The 27878-nt window shown below is 34.8% G+C and overlaps 1 protein-coding gene across 1 annotated transcript in view; it reads right to left on the reverse strand.

Moving 5' to 3' along the window:
- ATF2 (activating transcription factor 2) overlaps positions 1-27268 on the reverse strand; it is a 40506-nt gene extending 13238 nt beyond the window's left edge. The window contains exons 1-9 of the mRNA XM_082483344.1: positions 27215-27268; positions 24742-24838; positions 22842-22960; positions 20769-20897; positions 14675-14853; positions 14244-14358; positions 13979-14065; positions 4393-4542; positions 2143-2349 (exon numbers count right to left, since the gene is read on the reverse strand). Of these exons, the coding sequence (XP_082339470.1) occupies positions 2143-2349; positions 4393-4542; positions 13979-14065; positions 14244-14358; positions 14675-14853; positions 20769-20897; positions 22842-22960; positions 24742-24838; positions 27215-27262 (1131 nt within the window). The 5' untranslated portion in view covers positions 27263-27268. The remainder of the gene's footprint in view (positions 1-2142; positions 2350-4392; positions 4543-13978; positions 14066-14243; positions 14359-14674; positions 14854-20768; positions 20898-22841; positions 22961-24741; positions 24839-27214) is intronic.
- Positions 27269-27878: the final 610 nt, after the last annotated feature.

Genomic DNA, 27878 nt, shown 5'->3' on the forward strand with positions numbered 1-27878 from the left:
ATTACATTCAAACAGTTAAAAGAAGAAAGTAGGCAGAAGTTAATCTACAGAAAGCTGAAAACCATGGAGCAAAATATATACATCAACCAAGTGAATCTCTTCAAAATCTGTAAGTACTGTTAGAGAGTTTCCAGTCTTAAAAACCTTGACATTAGAAGCTTTGACACAGACATTACAAGAAAGCTACTAACTGTGTTGAAAGAAGTCAGAATTATTACATGAAGCAACCCTATGTAGTCATTTCGGTATTGCTTTTGGAAATGCGACATCTCGATAAATTCAGCTAAGCAGGTCATTTAGACATTAAACAAAATATGAACTACTAAACCCTAACACTCAGTCTATAAAACTGTACTAAGGCAAAACTCCAAACTTATTAAATTTACTATTAAATATAAAGTAAGTAATCATGGGTCATTACTGCCCACTATGCTGATCAGCTGTGTTAGCCTGTCAAGTGAAGAATTATTATGGAAATATAGGATTGATTAACATTTTCACATAAAGTACAGTATAATTATTTGTCTGACATTCAATTTTCTTTACAAGTCATTCTGTTCTTCACAGTTAACAATTTTGCTTTTGGTAGACCGTAAGAAAATCCTTTTTCTTGTATTCACCGAGTTAACTCTTGGAAATCTGGAAGTCTTTTGGTTATGGTACTTACATAATTTTTGGTTATAAAAATTGATATGTATAAGTTAAAGGCAGTTCACATAATACCAGAAATTAATTTTACCAAAAACCCTGAAATATAGCCGATCTTTTTTGTTCTTTGCTTTTCTTCTTGTAGATTTACTTTCACTTGCTTCTTAGATTATTTAAGCTATCATGCTACAAACCGTTTTGTAATTAATGGTTTTACAGTGAGACTGTGACTCCACTAAAGGAACATGTCTAAAGACTGAAAAAGTATGAGAAAATGACATACTTGCAAGAAATGTAACTAATGCTGGTGCACAGGAAAAAATTCCACGTTGTGTGCTTAGGTAGGAATTTCTTACATTTTAGAGTCTGGGATGCTGAGTATTCTTAAAGATATGAACACGAAGACAACTGATACACTGTAATTTTCATTACAGGATAAAAAGTCATCTCAACATGCCCTACTTTCCTGGTGGTCAAACTAGGCCATTTTCTTTATCAAACAGCATGAAAGAGGAGTTTTAAGAGAAAGGAAAATATCTGTGAATTTGACTCCGCAAACAGCTCTGCTGAAAGAAAAAGAGGTGAAACTTTAATATATCAAAATACTTTCCATTGCATTTTCTAAATGAATGCTTCATTTAGGAAATGACATCATTTTTCCTTTCTGTAATTTTCAAAAAGCTCCTGAATTTTTCATTTTGAAACAATACTTTGAGCCAATTCTCATGTGCTGCTGGAAAACATTAAGAAAGCATGCTTTAAAGTTTAATAGTAGTTTAAACAAAAGGGTCATGGATTGCTCCTACAGGGTGAAAAGTCCACATGGCAACTTTCCAAGATTGACAACCTCAGATGAGGTGGAAAAATTACTTGCAACATACACTAGGCTACCCTCTTACAGTATACTTCCCTCACTATAGGATTTACGCACACTGGGAGGGCAGTGTGGTGAAAATTGCACTGCCACTGCCTGTGCTGTACCTGTTCTGTGGACAAAAGAGGCCTTCAGTTTCCAGTGATGTCAATCTGGCACCTTTCACGAGCACTACATTCACTTTAAAGGAAAAAAAGGGAAGTTAAGAAGCACCAAAGGAAATCAAACCAAATCTTATTTAAATAACCTCAGGCTGTGATACAAATGATTAAGAGCAAGAAGTTTTTAAGGTAAGGCTATTACTTTGCTAATAAGCCTTTAGTCCAATGCATCTTGTCATCCTTGTTTAGGATCACAGTCTGAAAGTTATTTAAAATGGAACAAAAGGACAAAAGGGTATGACCCTAAAGTTTACACATCTCAAAATTTGAGTATTCTCTTATATTCTTATTTTACTGCTATATGCAACTAGTGCTGAATTTTCAATACTGACCTGAGCCACCAGTTACTAAACTATTTCTATTTCAGATTTCATGCAAATTTTTAAGTTGCATCGATCCAGGATCCCTGTCAAAGAATGGAAAAACTTACTCATTTTTACTTGAAGAAAAAAAGTATACCTGTAACTGGCCATTTAGCGAGCTCAGGTCCTCGGCTTTTTTCTCCAATGACTGCACCCAGACTTTCCGTTTCTGTCGGCATCTGGAAGCAGCAGCCCGGTTTCGCTCCAGAAACTTTCTTCTTTTCTCATCGGGGTCTTCATTGGCAGCTCTTCTTCGCCGACCACCTGTATTTGGCGTTTGTGGTGTAGGCTGAGCTGGTGATGCCTGAAAACAGTAAAAAGCATTAAAGAAGTTAACAGTATAATACTATTCATGACTTAACCTGCAGCACTAGTATAAATACACATCACATCTTGGGCAAAGCATTCACAACATTTCTAAATACATTCAGGTTGTACATGTTTCTTTTGTGGAAAGCTACGTCACTTAACTCTACAGCTATGTTTTAAAACCTGTATTTACACTCCTTACCATGTTACATGTTAATATAATATTTTAATCACGGCTCTGACTTTGTTTTTAAATTGCACTAGGGGAAGCCACTCACTTCAGAGTTAAATTTATGTGAAATTTACATTTGGCAACCAAATAAAGCTTGGAAGCAATACTTGTTTAGATGGACTCTCAAGACACTTTTACCGATTCTGATGACAAGTGTTTACAAGAGGTAAACTTTAAAACCTCTTCCACCCAAAACAGCTTTTACAAGTTACATTTAGCAGGAAATAAATTTTCTACTTCTGACCCTTCCCAAATACTCCTTCCACAAACATGGTCGCAGCTGAAATACTAGGCAATTGTTTATGCCCAATATATAGAAGCTGTTTGACAAACGCTGTCAGTGCTGATGCTCACTGATCCCTGGATCTCCAGGTAGCAATTTCCTACTTGTTGATGTGTTTCCCACCGCTGCATACCAATTTCCCTTACATGCACCGACATACTATGACAGGATCAAAGTATTTCAATATTTTAAATTATACATTATACTCCTTTCACAGCTGTATACAAACCCTAGGCAAAATTTAATTAATTACGGTAACAATATAACAGATCTTAAAATACTTTAAAGTGATAAGACAGATAGAATATAACTGTCTGCATGACAGGTGCATCCGCACATTCAGGCTTCCACAGTAAGTTTTATTTTTAAATTAAAAACACCAAACATGTATCAGTTGGCATAAATTCTAGATAGCTAATAGGAAAATAAACCCTGGAAACTCAAATCAGCATTTTAGGAATGAAACACTTTTTGTTTTTTTTTAAATACTAATTCTGAAGTAACCACAAAATAACCAAACAGCAAGCTTTTAATCTTGAAAATTCTGTTACGTGATATTATGAAAATATTCTTTTCAAAACTTATGGTAGTATGGGAGAACAGCAGCCCTAAGGAGGAGACCATTTTACAATGGGTAACCCTTTTTCCTCTTTTTGCTCCAAACGTATTTGTTTTGATACATTATTTAATTTCACCGGCCAGTCTAAGAATCTGAGTGCTTTCATTGCAGCTACAGGTACTTCTGGTTCTGGGCCAAGTATGTAGCTTTTACAAAACTGGTATTATGTTATGAATTCTGAAAATAACTTTCAGAGATTTTTTTAAAAGCATTTTGAAAACATATTCTAACAAGTTTTTTTTAGAAGTAGAACAGCAACAATCCTCCAGGATTCACCCAGGAAAGTATCTCTTTCCTCTAGCAGCACTCACACTTCCAGTCTGACTCGGAGGTCTTGCCCTTTATTCCCCTGTTCTCATCTATCGTCCCAAAGGAACAGCCCACCATTTCAAACTCAGACCCCCTCTTTCAGTACCAGGGATGACACAGCACGCTTATTCACACAGCTGAAACTTCCTGTGGCAGCCCAGAAGAGCTACTTCAAGCAAATTAACGTAAGCACGATACCTGATGCAGTTAAAAAAAATTCCGAAGAGTGTTTATGATATAAAATATTAAGCAGATGCAGTATAAATACAAAAGAAAAGCACTTAGTTTTTTTCAAATATATAGTAACCAACTGTACAATTTTCAGTTACCACAGACTTTCCTGTTAAACTCCAGAAACCAGGAGGACTTAGTTTTAAATTTGATCAGATAGAGAATACCTATCATCTCAGGTAATATATTCTAGAAGCATTTAAGAACATGTAAGAACTATAAACATTTTGCTATTACAGAACTATTGACTCCAAGAAGCACATTAACCTCTATTTTACAAATCAAGAGTAAAGGAAAAAGACTTTTTTTTTTTTTTTATAACAAAGAAGGGGGTAGGAAGTACATGTCTACTCTGTTGTCATACCGGTGTTTCAGTCGTTGAAGTTGCAGGTTGTTGTAGTGACTGTGGTCGTGGTTCCTCTGACTGAGTCCTAACCAACCCACTTGGATGTCCCTTGGCAGTATCTCCATTTGTTACCTGAGGGTGCTGCTGGGTCAAGGCGGCTTTCAATCTCTGAGAGCAGAAAAAAAAAAAAAAAAAAAAAAGAAGAAAATAAAAAGGAAATATTCCATTGTGCTAATTTGAGGAGTTATTAATTATTTACATTAGTAGTTACTTCCATTTTGGAAACAGGAACTCCAACTCTAAAATGCCTGTTTCTTTTTATAGGCTTTCAACGGTGATCTAGGCATGTACCTACTAACAGGTGACAATTTCTTGCGAGCATGACAATAGCAATGAGGCTTCACACAGGATGTCAGAAAGAGAAGGATGGTAAGCTGTATGGAGAAGGAAACAGAAAGCCTCCCTCGTGATGAACTGTGCCCATAAAGAGGTGACTGGAAGGCCATGAACGAACAGTTGCTGAGGCTGGTATTACAGAAGGCACAGACCAGAAAGATAACAACCACACATGAGGGAAAACAGGTAAAGAAAAGAACACAAACTTCTTTCCCTTTTAAAAATTGTGGTGTTCTCCATCCATTTTTAAATGGTTTGTTATGAGTCTGCTTTTTCATGGTCTTTATAAATACTCACCTCCAAAATCCTCCCTATGAGTAATTAGATAAAAGCCAAGGTCTTTGCTGAAATATCTCAATAATGCACAACATAATCATGAGTTTCAAATTATATGTAAATACTAGCTTTAATTTATATACAAATATGCAAGGTAACTGTTAGAGCATGCTATTTTACATTAGAAAAATGCTAAAAGGCTTGAAGTTCTTCCTTTATTGTACACAGCCACTATGAAGAACAGAAACTTCAAAGTTCAGCTGTATATAATACATTCAAGAGCTAACGACAACTATTTTAAAGCATTTTATTGACTATCTCTTGAAAATTATTTCACTCAACTTTTGGTGAGATCTATAAAAACTATAACAGATAGTATATTCAACAAATATTAATATTAATTTACAACAAATTCTTAATCTTAAGTGATAAAGCATCACACTAAATTTCAGTAAATACAACTGCTCATAATTCCAGATCCTTTCTTAAAATTTCATGAACATTGTATAATTTATCATGAAATTTTCAGATTTACTGAAAAATTTACCTAACTAGACAAATGGTATTAGAGAACGTTTTTCTACTGAGCACTGGGTTTTTGAAGAATCCAGTACAAGTTTAAGAACAGATTAATGACTTAATACATAAGAGTTTATGAAAACTCCGATAACTTCTTTCATCATATTTTGGAGTGCAAACAAAGTATTGCCAAAGTACTAATATTAATAGAATGTCTTAAAAATGCTGGAGCTAGGCTGCATTTGACCAGCTCAAAATAAGCAGAAAAAGTTGCACCTATTTATATAGATATTCTTTATAAACTGTAGTATCCAACATCTCTCAGCAATTAAGTCACTGGAGTATACGGACAGCGTTCTCCTACTTTTCCCAGACCCTGTTTTACAGTTAGAGCAACAGATTGCAGATCACCTCTGTCAGAACTGAAAAAAATCTTCAGGTCTGCAATATGACAAGTTCCATCAACTACCAAATCGATATAGCTGACTGCAGCATCTAACCACCACCAGCAGATATCCTATTTGAGGACTACAAAGAGAACCGAGAAACTCCAACATTCCTCTGCTGGCTTGCTATTAAGGAATCTTTAGCCAGTGACTTTTGTAGTAAGTCTTTTCTGTAGTGACTGCTCTAGATTGAATTAGCAGCACGCATTACCCCAACAAGGGACTGTTCAAGTGTACATAAAAATTTGGTGTTAATGAAGTTCTGTTCCCCACCTCACTTTTGTATCAACTTTGTAAGTTTCCCAGAATGAAGAAGGTGCTTTCAGAAAAGTACACAAAACAAATTTACAGTAATTTCCCCAGTGCTCAGCTCTAACACCAAAAATTTAAAATACCTGCAGGCATTAGGGCAGGATGACACAAATTTTTAAGATAACATGCCCATAATTCTTGGTATAAGTACAGCACTCTGAAAATCCTAAGCCCTTAGGTAGTAGTTTTAACACTTTCTTTACAGCATTAAAACAAACTCAAGAATGAACTCGTACCTTCCTAACTTACCTTGGAAAAGACAAGCTAACAAAAAAATTTCAGTCACAGGCACAGAAAGGCCTAAGTGTTTCCTAATTGTCCAACTAAAAATCTATAAACCCAAACTCTATGATCTAATTACAACAACTAAAAAGATGGCAAGATGATTTCCACCCACCCCCTTTAAAATGTTAACTAATCCTGGTCATTACACACACCACTGTCAAATCACTTTTTAAAAAATATTTTTTTAGAGAAAGTAGCAAGTATTTAATGTTAATACGACAATTTTATCCAATATCCTTTACATAGGTTATTAACATCTGCTTTTTCAAAGTGTATTTCCATTTATTATCTGAATTGCTTGAGAAGTATTTCTTGAATCGTAACTTGCTGTTTAGCAGCATATGACAAACTTTCAGCAGCCAAAAATTAAGACAGTAGTGACAGTACAAATTAGTTGTAACAAGTTAGTTACAATGTGTCTATTTTAACTTCTGCTGAGGTTTCAAAGGGCATGCTTTCTTTTATTACAAGCCGCCATACTTAGTGATTTTTAAAAGTTACTGTCTCAAAAATTACTCAACCAAGACATAGCAACTTGCCAGATATATATATATAGTCCTCTTCCACTGCCACGAGAAGTAAAAATGATTAATTTTATCCAACTCAAGTGTGTGAATATGTAAATTCAGTGATAACAAGCTAACTTCTAATTTTAATGGCAGCAGAGCATAAACATTTACATAGTAAGCATGTGTATGGCCAGAGCGTCTGATCTCTGCTCGTGATTGCATGAGCAAATCTTGATATAAGCATCCCCCACAAAAACACCCCAAAACAACAGAGTCTGTGAACTCCTAGATATGCTTTGTAGTGTTTACTTAAAGTTGGTTACTTAAAGAAAAAATTTCACTAGCATATCCATAGTGAAAGAGACCCCAAGTTCAGAAGATCTGGGAGATGAAACAAAACTAATTAGGGTTTAGGGTTTTTCTTTTTGACTTTTTTACAATGTGAACATAAGGCAAGTTATTGTTGCCTAGCTCCATTCTTTCTACTTCTGCATTTCTGTGTTAAAGAAATATTTGCAGAGTTAACCTAAAAAGAAAATAAGTTTCTGCTATTAAATTTGTACAGTTTACATTTAATTTGAAAATGGCAGTATAAAGTGAGAAAAATAGCACAATACTATCTACGTTATAAAAGATGTATCATGAGGCACAATGGATGTGCAAACAGTCAAAAGTAGAACTTTCCCAACTGTAATGCTAACATTTAAACATTATCATTTTGTAAATTTGTAAGTAAACTCCTTTTGAAAATTACATTGTTAAATGTAAGGTACTGTGGAAACAGAAATAGAAAAGCATTGGGCTTAGTTTTATATTACAGAGTTTAAAAGTTGAAATTCAAATAGTTATGATTAAAATTATCCACAAACGCAGAAATATTGTGAAAATCTGACTAATATCTACAGATTTTCACAAGGAGATATCCAGCTCGTGTTTAAAAGGTTTCAAGGTAATGCTGAGTAAAATATTACATGAATGTTGTCCTTCCTGCGAGTAGAGAGATAGTTACCACAAATATGATGAGGATCTGTTTTAAAAATCAAGTCTGTTGAAACAGGTATTAGAATAAACGTATAAGCATTATGTGGGGAAACCTGATGACAACCAAGGTTTGTTTGAGAATATTTGGTTATTAGAGGCAAACTAAAACTGGTATTTTCAAATAGCTTAATAGCTTTTAAAGTCTTTATTAGCAAGGTTTTATTGTTCATGTATATCCTTGAAAACAAATCCTCACCGCATCTGTCAAAATTTGGTAGGACTAGATCATTCCATCAAGAGCTCACAGAAACAAGATAATATTCTCCAGAAACAATTTGTGAAAAACTCAGATCCATATTTCATATCTGCCACAAAAGCTCATCAGAGTAATAACCCTCCTTCTCCTGGGTGTTATCCTACCATCTGCTGCTCTATTACTTATCTTTATTTTGCAACTAATTAACAGCATAATCTTCTAAATTCAGCAAGTTAATTATCATTATTGTGGTCTTTGCAGCATCATCAGTCCTTATGAAGTCTTGTCTCTCCACCCCCAGAGAACATATGAAAATGAAGTAGGTTGTGAGAGGGTCTGTTTCTTTAGAGTAGGCTCATTAGGTGTTTGCTGATTAGCTCGGCACGCAGAGAGACAGGTCAGAAGAATTCTGCTGAACACAAGGTCCCATGCCGGGCTCCAGCAAGTTAATGTCGGTTTCTGAACATTTGCCAAGCTGCCCTCTGTCACTTCTCAGTAGAAAACTCCTGCAGAAAGCCTACTGGTTGCCCACTGTGCGCAAGGTATTTCTCAGATTGTGACAAAAGGTTTTACATGGGTAGGAGGGGACAGAGTGAAACATTCAGTGTTAAAAGCAATTTTTTAAGTTCTTCAGAAACTTCTGCAATGCATGCAGAAAGGCCTGAACATTAAGTTTGCATCCACAAGCTGTACACTCAAAAAAACCAATGGTTTACAACTAGGATTAACTCACAGCTCACATTTCATATACAGAAAGCGTACAATTACAGATCTTCTCACAAAAAGAGCAGAAGAATTCTGCAATATTTAGGATCATGCATCTTAGTGAGGAAAGTTTTGTTTGGTTTTTTTTTGTTGTTGTTTCTTTCTTTGTTTTTTGTGTTTTTTTTTGTTTGTTTTTTTTTTTTTTGTTTTTTTTTTTTAAACAGTGTCCTAGTTTCAGCTGGCATAGAGTTAATTTTCTTACTAGCAGCTGGTTTAGTGCTATGTTTTGGATTTAGGCTGAGAATAACATTGATAGCAACAACTAAAATTTTATTATGTTAAGCAGCCAAGGACTTCTAAGCTGCTTCTACTGATCTGCCAACAAGGTGGCAGGGGGCACCCAAGGAGCTGGGAGGGGACACAGCCAGGACAGTTGACCCCAACTGACCAAAGGGATATCCCATACCATATGACGTGATGTTCAGCATATAAACCTGGGGAAGAAGGAGGAAGGGGAGGACGTTTGGAGTTATGGCATTTGTCTTCCCAAGTAACCATTACACACGCTGGAGCCCTGCTTTCCTGGTGATGGCTGAACACCTGCCTGCCGATGGGAAGCAGTGAATGAATTCCTTGTTTTGCTTTACCTATTAAACTGTCTTCATCCCAACCCATGAGTTTTCTTACTTTTACCCTTCTGATTCTCTCCCCCATCCCACCAGGGGGGAGTGAGCGAGTGGCTGTGTAGTGCTTAGTTGCCAGCTGGGGTTAAACCACAACACACAGCTATCGTGTCTATTTCTAAGCCTCTAAAATACCACAAAACTGCCTCATGCATTTGATTTTACTTATGTACGAAGTCAGTTTCTTTAGCATAACAACAAATACGGAGTCACATCAAAAAAACTGACGATTTATATTAAGTGTGCCACAGAAATCTGGAACTCATTTACACTCTTATTGAATGTCATTCCCAGTACAAGATACAAGGATATTTTCAAAAGAATATCAGTAGAAGACAGCTTGTGCCTCAATCAAATCTCTAGCCATATTTCACTTCAGTTCTAGCAACAGGAGAAAAAGGATCCAAGAATGTTCAAAAGTACAGGAACAGTGCCTTTCACAGGTGTGAATGAAGCAGCTATGTTCACTACAGCAACTTCAATATTGGACAATAAAATTAAAATGCGATCTAATTTCATGTAATTATCCCAGAGCACTGAAACACATATAGCACTGTACGTTTCAGTGCTGAAGCAGACACTAAGATTGTACTTAACACATGCTTCCACTAAATTTCAGCTTTTTCAGTTGAGAGCCTCTTGCAATAATGTCACCAATCACAAGGATTTGGCTCACTGCATAGCCAATTTTTTATTTTTGTCTTTCATGGCTTTTTTTTTTTGTTTACGACTTTTCTTTTTTCCTCCCAGTCATTATTCCTTGCAGTTGGTACACATTTTTCTATCTGCTATTTCACTCAGTGAACCTGTTCTCACATCCAACTGTTGGTCTATGGAATTCATGTGATCATTTAGTGTCAGGCAACTTTAATGGTAACCAGAGAAAAGAGCATTTCAGCAAAGAAAGAACAGAGTTCTAGAAGTGACATCTCAGTAACTTGTTTCACATGAATAACCAAAACTGCCACACTGAATGAGTCTGACACTTCAGACTGAAAATTTTATCAAATACAGAAATATACAGTTCTGATTATTATGCATTAAGCTTTGATGCTCTAATATAAAAATACTTTCAAATGTCGTAACAGAGGTCTCCAAAAGCTGTCCATAGTGGGGAAAAAAATACCAAAATGTCAGTTTCTTTTACTAAAGCTCATTCATGATTTTAAAGAAATATATGATGCTCTATGTACAATATGCAACTCATAAGGAAACAACAGGTATTCATCAAAATGGAAGAAAAGTATGTTGTTTTCACAATAACAAAAATACAGAAATTAAGTTCTGCAGATCCATATTTAAATAATTAAACTCCATAGCATTAGGAAATGATGGCACTACAATCTCCAATTTGATTTTTCTCAAATTAGTTCTCACCTTACCTTAAAAAAAAAAAAATAAAAGGAAGTCTACAGAACAATAGCCTTTTGAAACCAGGTAAGAGAAAAACGAATGATTGAGATGAGGAATGAAATCAGAGCAAAGTGCTTTTCTTATTACAAAACTCTAGAATACACTAGTTCCTTGAAATGTTGTGCAAGAAATGAACTGCAGAAATGGCCGTGGCAAAGAAAGGCACAAAGCACAAAGGAAGGGAAGTGCCTGGTTCCTGTCTTGGTTTGTGCCAGGTACTTCATCTAAAACATAAGGAGTTGTGCCTTCTACACAGAATAGATCTGTGTCAATTAAGAATACCTTGAAATAGTATTGTTGTATATATGATAGTAGAAAATGAAGAATAGTGTATTAAAAAAGTATGGTCTTTGAATAAAAAATTCAAACAACAATGGCCAAAAGCATACGTGACAAAAGCCTTTGGAAAAAAAGAAAAAAAAAAAACAAACACATTAACTTTTCAAATTTTGCATCTCAGACTACCAAATTTACTTTAATATCTGAGGAATAGTTGCAATATTAGGAAACTATTTGAAATTTTTTTTTTTTTTACATTTGCTAGGCATTCAAGTTCTACATTTTATAATGCAATATGAAAAAATCCGTGAGACTGCAAGGTCTGTCTATAAAGAACAATAAAAAATTTCTCTAAATAATAAATAAATAAAGAAAAGCTACAGCCAAGAAAATTCCAGAAGTCTATAAAAATCCTGACTCCTGGGCCTTGACTGTTGAGAAGGGAACATCACAGATTTGTCTCTTCATCCAGTTTTCTGCCCAAAAGACACTACGAATACTGGGCCAACAGACTTCACCCCAACATGAAGCAGAAATGTGGCTATAGTAGGCAAAAGGACAAAGGAAGTGTTCCCAGCGTTCTGCTAACTTATACCAATAAATCCACAAATTGCAGTATACTGTTAATAGATGAAACATACTGTGATAAAACATACACTGTTCACTTATTGCATTTCAGTGTAATAGCTTATATTTCAACTTTAAGTGTGAACTATTAATGAAATAAAAAGCAAACAAGTAGCCGTAAAACTAAATATTAAGTCTTACATTGGCTTAACCAGGAAAAATAAACCTGATTACCATACCTTTGCAGAATTTAGTACATATCAAGCAAAATTATTTTCAAGAGATACATGAAAAAGAAGGGATTTTGCAGCACAAAGACTTAAATTTTAAAAATTAAATGGAACTTTACAGTTGATAAACCATCACTTATCTGCCAACAATGCATCACATGGCATAGTGAGTTAGTCTTCCCGTTGGAAGCTTTTCTACATAAACATTATGTTTCTCATTAAATTCCTTTTGCTTTTACTTTAGGAGTGATAAGAAATTAAGTTTTTTATTTCTGTGAATAGGCACTATATAAAAGTAAATGCACATAAGAATTATACATAATTCTGATATTCTTGAATTCTGCTCATGCTTTATATTAAGCGACAAGAATGGAAAAAAGGAATACTGCAAATACCCTTTTTACAGTCTCACTTTTTTTTTCTTAAGATAAGCAATCACTGAAGTGCATATATTAGCTAAATTCTAACGAGAAGACTAATGAGACTGTTAAATTTTAAGTCTAATGATCTTTGTTTTTCTTCGCATCTGAGTGATTGCTTGTTCCAACATGAGATCAAAGTCTTCACCACATACATGTATTTCTTTCCCCCTTTAAAGCTTTCTAAAAGCAATTCACCCAGCCATACGCTTAAAAGTGTGCCCACTATACTGGAATCCCATTACTCCAAACAGCAGAATAATTAGTGTTGCCAGACTCACTGTTTTTCATATCATGGTTTGAGGAGAGAAAATGGGTAAGGAAAGAAAGTCCACAGGTTTAGGTCGAGAGAAATGAGATATCAAAGGATGTTAGGGGCATCCTCCCAGTTATCAATATTGATGTATAAAAATATATTTTATCTAGAAGGTGTTCCCGATTCTTTTTTAGCACAAAGTCAGAAGAGGAACACTACTTCACAAGACAGGTACTATGTACAGAGACATCTTGTAAATACATAAATAGATTAACTATTGCTTAATAATTGATTTTCTATTACTTTAGAACAGTTGGAACAAACAAACAAGACAGCAAAAAAAGAGAAGGAGCTACCTAATGTTGCAGAATTTTTTTTTCAAGATATTGATTAATTCAAACTACCACCATAATTGGATCACTAATATTTAAAAAAACAAAAACCAAAAAACAAAACCAAAAAAAAGTGTCTTCTGCTTCTTTTATTCACGATCTTCCCACATAATTCCCAAGGCCCCAAAACTGCCTGGACACAACAGAAAAGGTCCAAACAAAACAACTTCTTAACTATGTCAGTAATACATATCTAATTACAAAACTATAATGGACTGAAACTAAAAAAGGACTATATTCAGTGGAGATTCTGAAAACATTGTTAAAAACACCTTTCTTTTCCTAGCTTTTTAAGAAATAGCGTATCCTGTGGGAGGAAACATATTCTGCTTCTCTGAAAGTGATAGTCACTGTTAACATGCTATTAATCTTGTCTTTCTTCCAACTAACGTTTCCTATCCTCCAACACAAGGACCGAGAAGGAGTTTAGTTAAAAATCTAATTCATTTAAAAGAATGACTGAAAATAAGATCAAAATGACCATTAACAACAGAACTAACATAGGCTGGAATTTGAAATAACTGTAAAATAAACACACCTGTTATTTTTCTGTTTTTATTAAATTTGTACTTGCAGAATTTAGTCTAACAAAAGAAAACTAAAGCTGTTTTAAAAAGCAATAGAATTTAATTAATTTCTCAAGTTATTCTTCTTGAGGAATAATGGAGTTTTTCACTTACCAATTTAGCCTCAGACTGCACTGGCTGTGGGGAGGAAGGCCCTGGGATTCCTGGGATACTAGGCACCATGGTGACAGGTCTAACAAGCTGACCAGATAAAGTATAAAAATGAAGAAAACCTGAGTATGTTATCATAATAGAGAGCATATGACAGCACTACCCTCTGAAGCCAAAACAGCTATCAAGCTGCTTAAAACTAAGGTCTATGCTGCACTTATGCAAATCTGCTCCACTTTCAAATTAATACAGCATCATGCTTACTTACTGGAACTGCAGCAGGGACATGCACATTAGAATTTGTGATAGATGCAGGAATAGCAACAGGCATGGTTTGTCCATTAGGAAGATGTAACAGCAGAGGAAAAGGACCTGGAACTGGACTGAAAAAGGAATGAACTATATAAAAGAAAACTTATCCAGAGAAGAGAACAAGTTTACACATCATTTTAAAACTGGTTTGTTTACAGTTGTAATGTAATATTTACTTGAAGATAAAAAATATGAACTTAGTGATGTGGAGAACATGGAATTATATTTCACATGTTGTGAAAGTTGTATGTTTCGTATGTAGTAAAGCACCATGTTACACCAAAGCATCTCAAATTCATACATTAACTGCAGAAACAGTAACTGAAAGTAAACAAAACATTTCTAAATTCTGTAATAAAACATTTTACAAAGATTTATGTAACTTACACTATTGGTCTGTTAGAGGATGGAGCCTGTGTAATAACAGTACTAGACGTTGGTGATGGTATTGCCTGCTGAATAATAACACTTGAGTCAGAACTCGTAAGTAGTACATTAGGAACCTGTAGCGATGCTGGACGAACTATTGTTGATGTAGGCTGTGCGGTCTGCTGCAGTGACACTTCCTGAGGAAAAACAAAACTTAAATCAGTTTGTAAACTACAAGTAAAGACTATTAATTCCAACTGTTATGTGAACACACTCTGATGGAACAAATCAGAATTTCTAGAACATTATGCAAGTAGAATCAGTTATACAATTAAAAACATTTTTAAAAAAACCCTTTGGATGAATCATTTGAACCAAAATAAAACTGTTCCAACAACAGTGATTTTAATTTTATGATAAACCCTGGCTCAATTCATGCTAAGGCTACTATTACTTACAATGCAGTTTTGATCAGGTATTAAGTTGTTTGGGGTTTTTTTTTTGCCAAGAAAGACATGGTGCTATCAGCACCATCATGTCTACCCACACTCTGAATATGGAAAACATTTTATGGTGCCCTTATGTACATTTCAGTTTCAGTCCATTGTTCCAGATTTAAAAAAGAGAAACAAAAGAGTTTTATGGTTCAGTAAAACAAGGGGGGGGGGGGGAATTGTCTCTTTTTTTTAAGCCTTTATCCCTTACGCATGTACTTCTCTTAACTAAGTTAAAAATACTGGAAGTGTTACATTCATAGCTTTGCAAAATATAGGTGTATCCTACTGCAGAAGAAATTATTTGAGCATAGAAATTAAACTTCCTTAGTTGCAAGTAAATATTAGACAGAACTGACTATAGTTCTTAGTTTAGCAAATCAGGTAAAGTACATTATCAATTAGTACCTGCATTTGCTGTTTCTGAAAACCTAGAAGTGCGTTAGTAACCAATGCCTTCCTTTCAAGAAACCCTGGATATTGTCAGACTTCAGATTTACCTTCAGACAGGATTTTTCCAAGTTATTTATTCTTCTGGCACTAGCTACTGCAATCAACGGCACATAAAACTACACTCAAGACCAGCAGACTTTAGTTGCTCCACTGTTAAACTGTAATTCAAAAAGAACATCTCATACTTGTGTCATATAGGCTCTAAATTAAGCTTAAGTTTTTAAAACTCATCCACAAAGCTTTAAGGTCTTAGCTGTCTTACAGATTGTTTCTCTTTTTATACATCCATTGCGAAATGTGTGCTCCTCTGAGCACTTCACAGAACTGTAAGCAGGCTTTCAAAAAGAAAAGACTTCAGTTGATGAAATTTTCTCCCTTCAAAAGCTCAGAGGCTAGATTTGTAATCAGGGTTTCATTAGTTCATTCAGGCTTTTTGCCAAGGGATCTAAAAGTCTATTTACAATGAATGTGAATTTTTGGAGAATAAGAGTGAGCTGTATTGAGGAAAGCAAGAATTTTTTCTTTAGTATCAATCTGGAGTATTTATGAACATTGTAATATTGGAATATAATACCTAGAATTACAGATGAGCATTCAGTCAAAAGAAGAAAACATCCAGTATGGAACTGAAGAAACAGAAAAAAAAAATTGGGAAGAGTTGACTAATGCATATTCTTAGGACAGGATGAAACACTCCTTTGCAAATAAGGAATTTGGTATAACAGCTATACAGATCTTATTCAGTGAGAAGAGCCACAGGGAAAGCATAAAGGAGACTGAACTGCCTGACTGTGTAAAATTAGAGGACAGCGTAAGGGGAGAATACTTGCCCCAGTAATCTTTTGGCAATGGTCAATTCAGAAATTAATACTGTGTCATTCTTCACTGGTTTCAACTTCAGTCTTTCCCTCCTGCTGTTTGCCATTTTTACCTGTCTCATTACTGTGAGCAAGGAGCCACTAGAAAGTCCATTCCCATGGTAGGGATCTGACACAGGAATACCCATGTTTGCCCCTACTAGCCAAGAGAGATGTAAGAGCTCGTTTTCTTGTTCTTCCTTTCACCTGAAACATCTTCATACATGGCAACCACATATATATATATTAATATAAGTATATGTATAAATATAAATTTAGATATATGAACACCACAGAATAAATAGCTATGGCAAAGTAATCCTAATTTCCATAAAAAAGGGGAAAAAGACAGTCAGCTAACAGCAGCCATGGAGCCATGTATATAGCTTTAATACAAAAAACGTAAACTAACCAGATATTCACACATTCTCAACAGCAACGCCATAACAGCCAAACTGTATGGGTTTGTGTGAGTGGCTTCTGTAAGTACCCATGCATGTGGATGAAGAAAGCTACCAAAATACAGAAGGCCAAGAAGAGAAGTGCCGAGAAGCTGAGCGTGTGAAAGTCTCCCAAGAACAGATAAGCTCCAGAGAAAACCATACCTGTTGAATTTGCAACGATTCGTAAACTCAGAACACCAGATGAATCTCTATGCTAGCATGAACATGCTGTACAATTCAGACAACATCCAAAACCACAGTGGCTGCTATATGCGAACAAAGACTACAGGATTATAGACATACACTTGATGAAAGAACGGACCCCTTGAAGGACTTTCATACAATGGCTGGAGTTGGAAGTGACCTTTAAAGATCATCCAAGTCCAATCCTTCTGCCATGGGCAGGGATGTCTTTTCGCTAGATTAGGTTGCTCAGAGCCATCCAACCTGACCTCGAATGCTTTCTAAACACCTACCTAGAAGTCACTGGCATGTCAGTACAACCTTCCACCTCTGAGCAAGCAGCTGGGATTGGCCTCCCAACTGTTGCCACAACCATGTATAAGTTAGTTATGACACTCTGTGAATACTTATTGGCTATTAATAGCAACAGCTTAATTAACGGCTGTTCTAATAAATACTGACTGTAAAACTGGGTCTCCTCCTGGCTTGATAACCTACTAGGAAGAATGCCCTATAGAAATCAGATTTCAGCAATGGTCAGAAGATTAATGCATAAAATTCTGAATAAATCTATGAAATTCTGCAAACAGAAAGCTCACATGCACAGTTATTTCTGTGTGTTAAAGACAGCATTTGTGCTTTGTTTAAAAGATCAGAAAGGATCCTCAACCATTAAAGGAATAACATATTTACAGAGGAGTGTGTTGTACAGTTGAAACCAAAGCATTTTCAACTTCCTCTTTACTTCTTATACTAATTTGCTCTGTGCTACACTGAAAAACACATGCATGTGCTAGTCACTGCAACAATGTGACAATAACATAAGCTGTGGATTTAAGAAATATGGATCTAAAGGAAACCAACATTTTATTAGCATGTAAAAACAAAACCATAGGCACACCAGTCTAACAGAATACACTAATTGATCATCAAAGCATTGCACTAATGAAGTATAAATTTTGTCTGAAATAAAAACAGTTTGTAAATATATTCTGCTAAAGAACAAGAAAAATAGAGATGAAATTGCAACCATGAGATTAAGTCATTAGTCACCTTTACCTACCTTAATAGGAAAGAAGTTTAAGCCTATTCAATGATATCAGAGACTTATTGAAAGGACCTCTCCAACTCTTTTATGCTTGAAATTAAAAACCACTGATATGGAAAATATTTAAAATAAAGTAACCATCCTTTTCTGTAGGAAGTGTTTTCAGAGATGCTTATTTGCTAGTATTTTGTACCTAAGAGCAAGTATCATGCAGTAACTTCCTAATGCTATCAATCAATACACAGAATTCTTTATACAAGAAATATAGACAGCCGGAACTGATACTGTAATTCATTATTACTGTAAGAAAACAATTGGGTTTAAAATAATTAAGTTAGGCAATTAGCTAACTGACAACAACTAAGCAACTTGCAAAACTATTGAGGGTCACTTTACAGTACTGTTAATAAGCAACAAGAATGAGTTTGAAAACTCTCAAAGAATAAATTAGGTTTCACTTTCTTATTATTTTAAGGCTAAAAGGCTTTACATACTTCTAATGATATCTTGGTCTATTCAAAGCAGAAGATCAACTCTTATTGAAGCCTAATAGAACTCAGGAAAGTCTTGGAAAACTAGGAGAATTGAGCATAATTTTTTAAAAGCCTCTAAGAAATTCCTTTGACCACTACGAGGAAAATTAAACTGTCTTGCACATACATTAACAGGCTGTAATCATTTAAAGCTACTAAAATATGGTTAAATAATAAATGGTTACAGTGGCATGTATTTCAAAAACAGCTATGCCCTGGAAAAAAGAACAAAGCAACCAAACAACTTCCCCTCCTTCAATACATCTATAGAAGGAGAGTATAAAAATTTAACTGAGAAAACAGCAACACTCTGCTCACATTTCTCAACTTCTGCAGGCCACATTCAGCAGCAGCACCCTCCAAGCAGCACCCTCATCCTTGCTCAGCTTGTCTCTACAATCAGATATCAGAGCAGCATTGAGCAGCAGCAGCTTTTCACTTCAGCACTGTTACAGTGACAACACTGAAATTACATCATGAATGAGAAGTTTATAAGCACTGCCAAGCACTGAGATATAATTTTCACTTGTAATGATGCTAATGAGGTACTGAACCACTACTGTATAAAGACACTAATATTATCTCCTGCCAAAATTAGAATACTTAGAATAAATATCCGCAGAGAAAAAACAAAGTAACCTCTGAAATAAAGAAATAAGATAAAGACGACTTAAGATTTAGACTACTATGTGCTTAATCGAAGCAGCTCTTTACATGCATTCCTTTAAACTACTTTAACTATTTTTGACTACATGATTGCCTTGATTACCTACAATTACTCTTCCTTGCTAACTAATAAAACCCAGCAAAGCTTTGTAAAGACAAATCTGATTTGAAAGTCTCTTAAATTTCTGTCACACACTTAAGGCTATTCTTATGCTGGTGCCTGCTGGCAGGATAAGAGAAGGGGTGCAAGTTGAAACCAGAGAGATTCAGACTAGGTCCAAAAGAAAACACTTTCACTACATGGACAGCCTGACGTTGGAACAGGTTGCACTGAGAGGTTGTGCAGCCTTCCTCCTCAGATGTTTCAAGACCAGACTGTGTAAAGCCCTGAGTAACTTGGTCTGATCTCAGAGCTAACCCCTGCTTTGAGGAGGATGTTGGACCAGGAACTTCCTGCAGTCCCTTCCAACCTGAATTACCCTGTGATCCTAAAGAGTCCTGCTGATTTTTGGCAATAAGGTGGCTAAGTTCCTCAAATGCAGACTGCCCACTGAAGATGCACATAGAAAAAAGACTGACGAGAGCAACCGCATTGCTTTATTATGTTCTGCTCCTAATATTTTTATTTATTGACATAGGAATAGAAATAATGAATTCATTTCATGCATTCTGCTTTGTGTTCTTGAAGAGAACTCCAAATGATGAAAACGCAAGTCAAATATCGAAGTTATCATTACTATTAAACCATGTATTTCTTCTTTAGAGCAATAGTTCTAAAACTCATTTGACTGCAACATCCTCCAGTGACAGACAATACCTCAGTCTTCTAGAAGTACTGAAGTAAATGCTAGATAAGCAAATGCCCGAGATCACCACTTTTAAACACACTGCTATAGCCTAAAAAGTATAAAATTTGAAACAAAATTATCTGGTGCTTAGCTTTGAACGACAGCCCATTCATCTCTGTACATTTTTGTAGAACATCCCTGCTGTTCTACAAAACAATTTATGGTAAGACATAGGATAAACATAAAAACATCCACATGAAGACTCTCAAACTGTTGACATTATTTAAAAAAAATAATAATCAAAGAAACAGAACTTTCTTTGCTTTTTCATGAACAACGAAGCATAAAAGAGAATAAGAGCCCTGTTAGCATTTTCTAACATAGCATAAGTGTTACATTAGATTTTCTTTCTGGCTTTACTGGATGGCCAGTATGAGGCAAAGAAATAATTGCTGTGAGCAAAGCTAACTAAAGAATTGAACAAATTAAGTATATATCCACAGGAATAAGGCAAATGAAAATTCTTTTCCCTTCAACCAGCTAAGTAGTATGGCTATCATCATGTACAATAAACTTACAGATTGTCGGAAGATTTGGAAAATGAATTCCAGAAAGAAAAAAAAAACAACAGAAAACAGGGTTCTGACCTTTTCATCATTGGTAGTAGACTCCGGATGAGGTAAAGGACTATCTTGATGAGTTGTCTCTACAACGGAAGGTTCTTCTATTTTATTTCTTATAATTGGTGTTGCAAGAGGAGACAGATCTAGAGGCATCTAAGAGCACCAGTGTAAAACAAAATTACTCAGTCTCTAAAAAAATTAAAATATGCAAGAAAATATAAGCAACTAAAGATACGTATCAGCCTTATAAAAAACAGGGAGGTGTTGATGTTCGGAAGATCTTGATGCAGATACATCTGCATGACTACCAATCTCCAGAAACATTCCGTATTTCAACACCAATGTCAGGCTAAGTATTTTCTTCCAGGGAATTAAAAACACTCTTCACGTTTTCCCTTCCCAAGTGTCACAGGAAAATTATAGCTGAGGGAGGACTATGCTACACTTAAAAACTACAGTTAAGAGAGTTCTATCACATGCCACAAAGCACAAAATCCTAACTACATCTCCAAATTAAGAAAGGTACCACAGACAATTAATTTCAAACTTACTACAACAAATAATTATTGAAAAAGCAAGTTTTACATTACTACACAGATAAAATCCACCAGGACATCTGAAATGCCACAAAGAAATTAAGTTACAAAAATACTTAAAGCAACACTATAGATTTGAAAGCCTATATTCCTGTCTAGTCTGCTATACAAATACTTTTGGAAGAAACTTCCCCCAAGGATCATCTTCTATTTATGTTCTTCCAAATGCTTTTTTCAATTAACTTTCTGGTTTTCCTACAGAAAACACTACTAATGGGCTGGCAAGACTGTTAAAAGTGGAATCTTTTCATACCACATCTGAGTATGAAAAACTACAGAAAAACACAAAGGGCAGCTTGGAAAATTAACATCAATTAAACAAATTGTCAAAGTTTTTTAAATATTTTGCAATTCCTATAACTTCCTCCAAGATAGTGATGAATTACATAGAAAATATGGTATTAGTAAATCCAGAATCAGTATTACCACATGTAGTGTTTTAAGAAAAGTTAGTATGCACCAATTAAAAAAAAATTAAAACAATCATGATTTGGTAGAGTTGAAGTAACAAAGCAAAGGTGAGGCTTTGTCAGGAACGGGTAATAATCCATCCCATTCACAATCACTTTTAAAAATCTTTACCGAAACAACAAAACCACAGATACTAATTTAGCAAAACCTTTATATATGAGTATAAAAATATGTTTTTTTTATCATTACATATGGAAGTCAACTAGGTAATCAACCAAAGGCAAAATTATTCAAAGGGGTTATTGAACAAAACTTTTCATTTGTAGAAGTGTTTAGATGTTTGGGCTTCTAATCAGATATGACTGGGGAGTACTAAAATAAATAGAAGAAACCACATGTAAATGTACGGCAAGTTCCTCATAAAAACATGAAGTTGCTGAACAGATACAGTCCAAATTTTTCTTATATTATTTCAATCTGTGCATTAAAAAAGTAGATGTTTAGGTTGTGATCAATAATTTCTAGGCAAACGTGACTTCAACACATAGTGAATATAACTTTACCAAATTACTGACACTTCTTTAAATTTAGTCAGTATTTAAATCTCATTATCGTTACTATTGAGTCTGATAATAACATCGGTATTTTAAAACTATTCAAAATAATCAGTGTTCACACACTAGTCTTTTCACATCAGTTTCTTACAAACGTTTTTTTTCTTTCTGCAAAAACTCTTTACTTTTTCAGACTTATTTTTTGCTAATTCAGGGCCTAATGAAATTTCAATCAAAGCTAATGATTAACTTCAACAGATATAGACTAGATACTTAAAAAAAAAAAAAAAAAAATCAAGACAAAGCCAATGTATCCCATTGTCTATACTAACTATGTAAAATTAATCTGGTAAACTACTCTTCAGAGGAGCAATTTTGATTTGTATGCTCTCCATACAATGTATATAAGCAGCCAGCAAATGGTTATTGATATAGCTTAGAAAGCAGCACATAAATCTAAAGTTTACTTTTTTTAAAATGGAATTTCTGATACCAAAAAAGTGGAAGCTCTGAGAAGAAAAAGTTTTTGAACGTACTTTCTTAATGTCATCTTCAGAAGCCTTTTTAAACTCATTTTCAAAAGGACTTGCTAATTCATTGAATAAGCCCACTTCTTCACAGTTCTTCAAGAATCGAGTTGGTGTTGGTGTCTGATCTGAAACGAAGCGTATAAAACCCCCACGATTTTACTTTTAAAATACCATTTATGAACCTATTTATCGTAAATATTTTTCAGAATAAAAGCAAACAGAACAAGACAACGTGCTTAAGAATTCTCTTATGTCTTGCAAGCAGCTTCTTTCTGCTCTGCAGGGAAGCCAGCCAGAAGGCATACTCCACCTGCTGGAGACAAGCAACAGAAGCTTGCAAACCACTAAGCCCCTTACAGTTTTGGGAGCCTATCAAAGCATTTCTTCTGTGTCCAGAAACCAGAGGGAGCTACTCTCAAGTCCCAAGACTAGCAGAGCAGATCAATTCACTGAGCAAGCAGGCTCCATTCTCAAATAAAGATAAGGCCTACATGAAGGCTTGGTTAAAAAAAAAAAAAAAAAAAAAAAAAAAAAAAAAAAGAGAAAAGAGAAAAGTTTGCTTCTTTCTTCTTATATTGTGAAAACAGTAGTGATTACCTTCAAGTGCATGGAACTTCTAAAAGGAAGTGTGATATTGTACACAAGGTCGTATTGACTCCTATGACGCCTCTGTAGTCAAGCCAGAATCATCAGACTTCTGGTATCTGGGTGACTATTGCATAAAGCAGTTTCAAAAAAGTCTTTCTATAAAGTTTTTGGTACTATGTAAATTCCTGTTATTTCACAACCATTACCAGATCAAAATTAACCACATTTGCCACAAAATTACCTGCATTTAAAATGTTGTAAAGTGGTATTATGTGCACCTTATTAACCTAAGCTGGCATTTACAACTAACAGTTCATACAGTGGAATGTGGCTGCAAAGAGACAGACGCTGCCATGGTTTCATTCTCAAACACCTGATTATTTGACAGGTCGCCTTTCTTACAGTATAATTGCCAAGGATCATGTTTAGAATTTTAAAATGTATAACTACTGGTTTAAGATTAACGTTTTTTTTTTAATCTGCACGTCCTAAAAAAATTAGCCACTTATAAGGAAAACAAAATTCAGAAAGTGTCTGAAAGCCTTTGTGAAGTTCATGAAGGCTGGTCTACCACTGAAAAAAAAAAACAAAAAAAAAAACAACCAAACCAAACCACAAACCAGTCCGACTATAACTTTAGAATAAACAGCACGTGCTATCTTCATTCAAGAACTTTAAAATTTGTAATGCAACCAAGCATCCATTGGTGATTACTTCTGATCCTGGACAAACAAAAATAATTACAACTGACCAAGGGTACATCATGAATTCAGAGGCAGATATAAAGCAAAAGTATTCTGAATTTAAGCTAAAATTAAGACAAAAAAAAAAAATGATCTGTCTTCTACTACCCATTTAAAGAATAATAATTACTGATTAATTCTTCTAATGTCACCATAATATGTAAATTTTAACATATGTAGTGTTTTTTAAGAGACAAGTAATATCATCGAATAATTAAAACTTAAATACAGTTTAATCTAGTTACAGATCCTGTTAGGCATACCCTTTATTAGTGTGTGTTCTTACTGCATGCTTACTACATAATTTAACCAACTAAAGTATTCATATGTGCAAAATATTTAGGTTATGTGTCAGATCCAAATAAAAGTTTATTATGGAGAATAATACTAGCTTTAAATTCTGACAAATGCTAATTAAGTGTGAAAATATTGCCTAAGCACACATTGCAGACAACTACAGTGAAGAAAATGTTTCATATTCTCATAAGTCTTTGCATTATGTACAGAAAATACATAAAATATATGCCTGTTCCAGCAGAAAAGTGAACAAACTAGTTACAAAAGTATATACTAACCAGCCACAATGACACTATCATTACGAGCCGGACCAAATTTCAGTGTCATCTCATGTTTATGCTTATGGACAGCCAAATGATCCTCATTGGTAAAACGCTGCAGCAGAAAGTTTTAAGAAATAGTTGTAATTTTGAGTGTGAATAAAGCAATGCAATTCTACAGAAAGTAATTTTTACAACATGTAAACCCATCATTGCTACATTAACAGAAAACCCTTGTAGGCAGATACATCTTGTTCCTCAGTCAACAGTACCAAGCAAAAATACAAAACTCAGACAATGTTCATAGTAACTAAATAGTAATGATATCAGGGAAATGATAGTGTAAGTACCTGCATTCATCAAAAGTCCAAGATAAAATTTCAGAGTGCTGCAGACTTCATCAACCATTAACAAACAGCCATTTGCTATACTAATGGATCTTGACAGTCTTTAGTAATTGATTACCACTATTTGATTTCTGTATTGTGTGTATTACCACAATAATGAGAATTGGTCTGTAATCACAAACACAGACTTCACTGTATTTAATAGTGTAAAAATAAAGTATAGCTCCTGCCCCTGACCATTTACTTTATGAAATAAGAGGCAGATAGAATGGGAAACACTGGAACAATGTCAGACAGCTGAAAAGCTGTGAATGAACTAAACTTATCAGCATTTAAAAAAATCTCTCAGATTTTCAGACGTATGCCAGTTTTGTGCATACTTTCCCCCCAAACTGTGATACATTCTATAAAAAAAGTAGTAAGCAAACTCGGTGCTGTAAAATAGATATTCTTGCTTTTACTAACTTGAAATTTGCTATGCATCTGCAATTGTGGAAAAAGTTAGTGTTTCAATTGGGATAATCTAAGAAAATGTTTCCCACGGTGCAGGCTTCCTAAAGAGAACACATTTTACAAAATATTTAAATTCTTACTTTTCTTTGTGAGTATTTGAGTCCTAAGTTACGTTTCTGATTATTCCTCACTAATTTAAGTCACTCTACGTATATCTTGTAACAGATACACACCAAGTGTCATCTCTCAGAAAACAATACAGAAAGCTTAGTTGACCTCAGAGCAGTCTTTCAGAATATTTCCATGAGAAAGGACATGTATGTGTGGAGTTGAGACAGAAAATAAAAATGCAGGGACAGCCTGAAACAGGCCAAGCACTTTTTTTGTTAGAACTCTGTTGCATAGGGTTCCAAATGCCCAGCTCTCCATGGATACTGTGCCTTATCTCTAGATACAGCATAAGCCAGAAACTTTGGTGTTCTATCACACTAAGAGACTTAAATACATCTTTCTGTCCCCACTGTGTGATGGACAGGCTCCTTCAGAGGGAATAGGATCTCCAGATCCAGATCCTGATTCCCACTCTCCATTCTATAGTATGAGCTGGCACCTGGAGAAACCTTGCCCATTTTCAGGGACATGAACTTCTCTCTTCTCCTTCACTGGAATCAAGGATTGCTTTAGCCCCATGATGCAACTTCTATGAGATTTAGTTGCCAAACCACTTCTGACATAGCTTACATCGAAACGAGATTCAAATAGGATGGGGACAAACATGTTGCTTAGGAGAAGGCAGTCGTCTTCTGTTACTTTTGATGTCTCTGAACATATTAGACATAATAAGAAATCTTAGTCCTTTCCTGCTTTAAATACAGAAGGCTCCATTAATATAACATTAATGCTGTCATTCATCATAAAAGCTAAGTTTTCAGAATGAAAATGAAAATATTTTGAACTTAAAATCTAAATAAATCCAAGTGCACTAATACAATGAAAAAATTCAGCTTAAGAAATTCTATATAAAGGATGCAGGGATGTCCATCTCAGAGCAGATAATGCAAATGCATTTCTTTCCAGGTTACTAAATTAAAGTGTTAAGACGGCTTCCTTTTAAGCAACCATCTGCTAAAACACTCAATATTTACACTTTTCTGCTTACATTCAGCTGTATATCTACTAATACTATTTAACAGAATACATTACAATAGGAATTGAAATATATTGTCATGCGTACTGTTAACATCTTCCTATATATAAAAATATACATAAATAAAAATTATGCCATTAAATATTTGCAGTCACCATAGTTGTGAAGATTAGTGACAAGCAAGCTTCACAATGAGCTCCCCACTAACATTGAAATATTCTGAGAAATGCAGGTTACCTGATACAAATCAGGATGTTTCTTGATTTATTTTTTTTTTTAAATGAAAGCAAATAAAGCAGGGCTAACAAATTAATTTCTTTTCAGCTCAGGAAAGGCAATTTAACTAGGTTTTTTTCTTGCATGGATGGCATTTTCTGAATAAACAAACAAAATGCTAGAAATTCTTGCTGTCACCTGCTTTTCAGCAAAACATAGCTACTCTCTACCAATTATTATAAATCCCTTTTTCTTTGACCCCTACAAATACATTTCACTGTTTTACTTTTATTTGATCAATGTTAATAACTTCAAGCCAGACCATTACCTGGCCACATCCAGGGGCAGTGCATAAAAAGGGTTTGTCATCACTCATATTCCACAGGTCGTTGTGCTACCTGTATTAAAATGAGAGGAACAAATTTTACAAATATTGCATCAAATTATCAATACATCAACACCCACAGGTTATTTTAATATTCCATGGGCAAGAACTTCTGCCTTCTGAGAATCTAAATACACAGAATTCAAGTAGAATCTGGATTCCAAGCTCTGTCAGCAAGGTACACAAAACCCAATAGGGACATAGTAATTTTTGAACATAGTCGGAAAGTATTCTACCTGATCTAGTTGAAGATGTCCCTGCTTTTGCAGGGGGATTGGATTAGATGACCTTTAAAGGTCCCTTTCAACCCAAACTATTCTATGATTCTGTTCATAAGCAACATGATTAATTGCAAAAAGTAGCTGAAAACATAGTAAGACAACTTGTTACTGAAATAAAAATACATTGTAATAACGATCCAGTTGCCACAATTAAAAAAAAAGAACAAAGCAGCAGACAAAACTGAGTAGTCAAGGATACAGTGCCAACAAATGAGAAAAAGTGGGTCGATTCCTTGGCCTTTTCATAAACTTTAAAGCTTATCTTCAAAGGTAAGTTAGTAGATAGACCTTTATGCAAATTGTTACAAATTTAAGTACAAACCCAT

The sequence above is a fragment of the Vanellus vanellus genome (assembly GCF_965231255.1).
Source record: "Vanellus vanellus genome assembly, chromosome: 5".
In the NCBI taxonomy this organism is placed as follows: domain Eukaryota; kingdom Metazoa; phylum Chordata; class Aves; order Charadriiformes; family Charadriidae; genus Vanellus; species Vanellus vanellus.